At 34.8% G+C, this 7,063-nt stretch overlaps 1 protein-coding gene across 1 annotated transcript in view; it reads left to right on the top strand.

The window, feature by feature from the left end:
* Positions 1–1,290, top strand: part of LOC145293708 (uncharacterized) — a 49,058-nt gene extending 47,768 nt beyond the window's left edge. The window contains exon 9 of the mRNA XM_080140179.1: positions 884–1,290. Within this exon, the coding sequence (XP_079996305.1) occupies positions 884–1,019 (136 nt within the window). The 3' untranslated portion in view covers positions 1,020–1,290. The remainder of the gene's footprint in view (positions 1–883) is intronic.
* The last annotated feature ends 5,773 nt before the right edge of the window (positions 1,291–7,063 follow it).

A 7,063-nucleotide genomic window follows, 5' to 3' on the forward strand; every position in this document is an offset into this window, starting at 1 on the left:
GCCTCTACCCAGATGTGGCAACAGTACTCCATTTTAGGACATATTTGGCTCTTATGCAGGTAGAGAATTGCGTCGGCAGGAGATACCTCCTGGAGCGATAGAATGATGCAACCATTTTTCCAGCAATCTTGGCAAAAGATTTTGATGTAAATCTTCCATTTCAGGTCAGGAGTGAAAGTCAGACCTAGAAACTCGTTGAAGTAAGAAACTTCTTTGAGCTGAGAGCTACTCATATCAATTGAAGCCAAGTGGGGATCAGATTGTTTATGGTGAAAAGATAGAAACTTTGTTTTGGATGCATTAAAATTAACCAGTCCTCTTTTGCTTCATTGCACCACGTGCTCAAGGTTGGAGGAGAGAAACTCATAGAAAACTTGGTTGCTGTTGGCTTTTGAAGTATTGACATAGACGGTAGTGTTGTCCGCATATATGTCAATGAATGAACTTGGGAGATCACTGATGAAGAGTTGAACCCAGGATGGATCATTGAGGCATGTTATTGAGCTTCAAATTTCTGCCCATCAATGACTACTTGTATAAATCTATCAGAGAGAAAAGATTCAATGGTTAAGAATACATTTTCAGATATTCCGTAAGGGGAAATCTTGTGAAGTGGCCCTTTAGGCTAAACCTTATCAAATGTCTTTGATACATCAGGAAATAGATCTTATCTGAAATTAAATCTCAAGCATATTATCAGCTACGACTCTGAACAATCATTCATTATAATGACTTACTGGATTGTAATACTCGATTAGCAGCTAAGACCACTCAGCTACTTCAAGCAAATATATCTTTTTTTCCACGAACATTTTTTTAATGTATTACGATGCTGACAGTTTATCATATATTGTCTAAAGATAAAGAATTGCTGACATTTCAGACGTGATATCGGCTATGTCGCAGAGACTGTCACCCTGCCACCTTTAAAGCAAACAATTGGTAACCGAGCAGTGGAACGCAGAAAACGGACAGAAATTCTCCAGAAAGAGCGTCTCCGGCGTAGTGAGGTTTTGTGAGCTGTGAGTGCTGTAAATTATGAGTTGCTCTCATGAGAAGAAAAAAAAATGTCACTTTTATGCACTTTTTTCTAACAAACCAAAAAAATATATTATTTTTTTGTTCTATTTTATTTTTAAACTACTAATGCTGCTCTTTCTCCACATGCTCCCCCCCCTCCCCTGAAGAAAGATATCATTGGTATGATCACTGGTCAGGTATGATCACCTTTTCTTGTGAAAAGTATTTATTTTGTTGCTTATTTAAAAGTTTAAAAAAATATGAAAAGTTGTTTTGTGTTTGTTTTTTTTCCTCCATTTTTATAAATAGAAATATTATTATCTTCACCAAGGAGGTTATGTATTTGGTTGAATTTGTATTTTTTTCTTACAAGAGAGAAAGAGAGAGATTCAGAAAGAATGAATTGGAGTGAGGCAGGCCAACTTTTAGCCATCTGTGCCCCACCTCCCCCGATCTTGAGCACATCTTCAGTAAACAAAGTAACACATCTATAACATGATGGAAACCTCAAAGGTTATTCTTCGGTATAAAAATTCAACTTCAGGCATATCCAAGTCATGCAACACCTAAATATAACATGATGGATTCTCTGTTAAAAAGTTCAATAGCTGTTCTGGTTCTCCAGAATAACCAGCACAATATAATGTGTCAGCCCTGATCGTACTATACTAGGACAGGGTTTGATGAGAGTAACCGGTTATTTCTCTTAGGAAAAGTAAAGTCCACAAAAACAACAAAACAAATTAATATACTCTAGGCAGATAGGTGTGGCACCATGCCTACGTTGTATTTTCAGATCTGTGAGCTATGCCCTTTTCCTTGTGGATGTGGTTGGGCTGGCTGTCCTCTCTCAGTTGATTCCTGAAAATCAAACAATTCAGCAAATATTAAACAGCATCCAGGAATCAACTAAATCTCCAATTGGTTTTATATAAAAAAATTATATTAAGCAGAAGAATTATATAATACAGAGTTTGAGAATAATAAAGTTGAAACAAATGGAGAAGTGGAGAATTCAGTTCAGTAAAATATATTATAAACAGTTCAAAATCCATACATCAAACTGCAACCAGTAGTCCATTCAAAAAGTTAAACAATTAATCATAAGTTGTTCACGAAGTGAGAGGTAATGTGCTATTGAACAAAGTAACAAAATAATGCATACTTCAGTTTAGTTTGAAAGTTGTCGCAACTGAATCGATGCACACATAGTCGCAAAAATATCCTTTACTTTCTCTTTTTCTTTTAGCAGACACTTGTTGCCTGTCTGAGAAGTATAAATAGACCTGCTGTGCCCTTGACAACCAGCCCAGGGTAGGAATCTTGTGGTTTCTCTTAACAACATGCAAGCTTAGTTCTGACAGCTGACAAAGCTGTTAGTCCCTTTTTGCTGAGGCATTAAAATGTCCAATTTGTCACAAAGGTCATGTAAGCAGGGGTGGGAACAGCAAGCGATGTAATCCAATTTATATAGAAGGAACCTGTTCTTTAAATCAGAGAGTTTAAATTTAGCGTTCTCAACCTGGGGGTCCTCATCAAGTAGACGCAGGTAGGAGCTCAGTTCAGACTGAAAAATTCACTTGTACATCGCTTTTTAGGTACCAGTCTAGGATTGATGCAACCTGGCGTCCCATTCAGCCAGTCAGCTACTGCCTCGTTTAACCTGAACTCACATTGCATATTACTTAACTAAATTTCCCATCAAAGGTTCCCCACAACAAGCAAAGTTTGAAGCCTTGACTCCAGCTTCACCTCTGCTTTGACAAAACCCAAACCAAAACTCAATACTATTTCCTGCAAAACAATTATGTTTTTATTGCATTAATATTAGTATTCAAATATTATCATTTTCAAATCAGCCCAGCTCCCTTGCTTTGATTTGAGTCATCATAATCAGCAAGGGCCAGCTGGCAAGTTGACTGGAATTACCCGGTATTCTTGATAACAATAAACGTATTAATCATTTTTTTTTTTTTTGTTATTACAAACTGACAGTTTCGCACATTCACAGGTTCGCTCACACATCTTCATTAAGCCAACAAAGTATTCACCCGTAACACATCTTCAAAATCAATTCAGGTAACTTGATTATGTAGTAGAATTGACATCTATTCAATGTAGCCGCCTTCAGCCTTAATCACCGCCTCGATACAGATCTGAGGCTAGAAGCAGGCCTTTTTCACAAGCACTGGTGAGAGCTTGACACTATAATACTCGGTGCGTGGCGGCGATCAGGCTGGCTTTGGTGGTGTTGGAGGTCATGTTGGTGATGTTTTTGACGTATGACCAAATGAAGTAGTTCAGCATGTTAAGGTTGGGGGGAGAAGTGGGGGCAGTGAGAGAAGGGTACAAAGGCGTAGCATTTCTTCTGGAGCCAAGACCTGCTGTCAGCAACCACCTGATTGAATCAGGGGATCATCACACTCTTTAGCACATCCAGATACAATTTGATATGGACTTTTAAGCCGACTTCGAAGATGTAAAGTGGTATTTTAAATAAAATATATGCAGAGAAAATTCAGAATATGTTGCATATTCGTAATACTTTTAAATAGGTTATAACAAATGAAAATCCAGTGTTTTTGTTTTTTCTTTCTATTTTTACAAATATAAGGATTATTACCTTCAACAAGAAGGTTATATATTCGGTCAAATTTGTAATTTTTTAAGTGGAAATCGCTCTAGAAAAAAAGCAGGAAACCACTTGAAACTAAAGGACAAAATAAGAGAAGCAAGTTTTACAAGGCTGCTGAAAGTAAACTCAATATTCACTTTCAGCTCTATGTATTGTTTGCTAATGTCCACATCGCTTGACCAATTCATCTCTAAACTTGAGCACAAATATTGCCCATATTATAACTGATCTAATTTTGAAATATCTAGGTCAAATGTCAAGATAAAGGTCAGGGAAAAAGTAAAAATCACGTTTTTAGCAATAACTTTGGTTCTGCTCATCATAGAGACTTTCTACTTTGCCCATATTGTTGTCAATAAGGTCCGGCGTCTGATATTACATTGAAAGTTTATGTCAAGTTTGACATTTCGATGGAATTGCTTATTGAAAAAATGAAAAAAACTGAAAGTAAAACGCCTCCTGGGCAACACAAGTTAGTTTTAAAAAATAGATCATATTTCGATTCGTTTGATAAACTTAATTTAGCTCAATCAACCACCCTTTCTTTTAGTTCCATTTACTGAAGAAGAAAGGATAATGATTCGGATAAAAAATTTAAAACAAAATCTACAACAAATAACTTTTACTAAATGTAAAAGAAATTAATTTTCTACCGATCTCTACAGTTTTACAGTTCTGAAACTTTAAGTGATCTTTATTTCAGAATTTGTTTTCAACCCTTGAAGGCTTTACAAAAGAAATTGTAAAATGGACAGTATCAACTAAACTTTATATTGAAATAGAAAAATCTTTAAAACAGTTACAGAAATTTGAAACAGTGCTGGTGTGTAAAAATTAAATTTCTTGCTACTGATAAAAATTATTTGTTGTATAGTTTGCTTGTTTTTGATTTTTCGGCTATGAAGGATAAAGAAAAAAGTATTCCATATCAATATTTTAGAGATTAAATTTTCTTCCTTTGAAAAAAAAATCCAAATTCATAAGCATTGTTTTCCTGTCGGTTTCTTTGTTGATCATGTCTGTGTTTCAAAACTAGTCGACAGGATTGCACAAAAATTGGTATAGTATAAAGGACAGGTAAAATTATAACTGCAGTATCATCAATGTTTCTGGTAACTATTTTTTATTCTTTATGATTTAATGCTGCTTTTGGAAACGACCCTTCATGTAGCAACTAATTTTCATCCTTTATGATGTCATTGCTGCTTTTGAAAATCATAATCATCCTTTTTGACATTGATTTTTAACTAGGGGGACCTGTGGAAATTCCACAGCAGACTCTTTCATATGTAATATATTGATGTTGGCATTCTGTAGATGTTTAGCGTAAATAGAAATACCCTGATATTATTGTAGTTCTTTTGTTAAAACTGCAAAAGTATTTATCTAAGCTAGCAGGGACGCGTAAATATGATATTTTAATTCTTGCAGATTTCGTATGTGTTATTATAGAGTTAATGTTCTATCGATTTTTATATGTTATAAAGTTGCGATTTCAAAAATAAAAAAATATATCCATATGACTTGGGTGCATCAGTTTGAATTGAAGCCAAAATCAAAACTTATATATATGTATATATATATATATATATATATATATATATATATATATATATATATATATACATATATATAACTTGAGTTCCTTCAGCTATAATCCAAACCGAAACCAAAACTTATGAAGAATTCTTGGCAAAATTATTTATTACAAGAAATGGAAGTCCATAACAATTAAATGACAGTCACTCGGATGTAAGCGTGACACACAAAATAAATAACACACACGCTATCCTAATAATATATAGATTATATAGATATATCTATATACTAGATAATCGACCCGGCATATCTGGTCATCTTTACTTTCATTTTTACTCCCCCTCCTCCCTTTTAAATTTTCGCTATGATGTAATATATGACATCATATATGACATTATCGTAAATGACGTCATCTGTTATGATGCCATATATCAAGTATCCTGCACATTATATATATATCATCCGCTATGACATCATGTATGACGTATACTGTTTAAATGTACTTTCAGTGTGAGTATTCATATTTTAACAGATTTCTTCAGTGCGATCTATTTTCTCTTGGCACTAATGCCATCAGAATCTAAGATATTGAAATATCTTATTCCATGTTGATTGAAGTGTATTTTTGAGCCTGTGCAATTCTGTGCCTTCTCTCTTTCAGGAAGGATAAGTTTATTTCTGATCACCTGAGGCATCTTGGCTGGGGATGCCAATGAGACTGCCGACAGGTCTGTCCACAATTTTTTTTGCATGCCAGTGCTCTTCTTTTAGGACGCCGGTTCTTCAAAGCCCATTTTCCCGACCCTTGTGTCACACCATCTTTTGGGAGAGAGATATATAACCATCTAATACATCACTCAATAAGTTCTATGCGTAAGTAATGAAACATCTTTTTAGGCAAAATTCATCAACATAGTTTGCTTCTAGGGTGATACACTTGTTCCAGCATCTAAATTGATCAAGTAGTTTTAGTTTTATAAAAAAATCAAATTTTATGGCTAAATAAAAAATGAGGAATTCATGACGCCATCTTAGAAAGTCTGAACAAACAAGGGAAATAACTCCATATGATTTAAACTTTTGTGAGATTTAAGAAAACATTAATATCGATGATGACATTGGAAAAACTCAAATTTACTTTTTGCTTTATTTTACTTCAATCGAAGTTCTCATAAATCAAGGAGACACCTTGATCACTATATGAGATACATAGATATTCAAATATTCCATTAGGTCTATTTTACGTTGAAAACACTGGGGTAGTAAAGAGACTAAGAATATTAATTTTCCTCTCCACAATTGATCAGTTAAATATATTATAGTAAATCTTTCTTTTGATCTTACTGGATTACAGAACAAGAATTCATCTATTCTGGTAGAGTTTCCAGCTAAATAATGTTACTATAGGAAACATCACTTAGAGAAGGTGCACCATTCCTTGGATAAGCCATTGTGTGTTATCTATACTGAGGAGATCTGATTTGGACTGCTAGTACTGTACCATAATGTGCGCCAACATTGCGTAGACAGCAGTAGCTGCAATGAAATAAAGAGAGGAGCAGTAGGAGGTAGCAGAACTGCTGATGTCATGTGGAGGTAGCAGCAGCAGAAAGACAGAGAGCAGGGGTGGTGGAGGCATGATGGCATGAACAGCAGGCAGAAAGAGAGCAGACGACAGAAAATTTTGGCTAGCCAGTGACAGCTGTGTGAAAATTTGTTATGTAAAATAGAAAGCCCGGACGGGAAATAAAAGTGTCTCTCTCGAAAAAAAGTGAATTCAAAGTATTTCTGTTGTTTGTTTGGAACTTCGATGAGGTTGACAGACGAGAGAAAGAATGAAATGAGAACGTTTTCTATTACATAACAATA

The sequence above is a fragment of the Euprymna scolopes genome, chromosome 1 (genome assembly GCF_053919585.1).
Source record: "Euprymna scolopes isolate OS-2025 chromosome 1, ASM5391958v1, whole genome shotgun sequence".
Lineage (NCBI taxonomy): Eukaryota > Metazoa > Mollusca > Cephalopoda > Sepiida > Sepiolidae > Euprymna > Euprymna scolopes.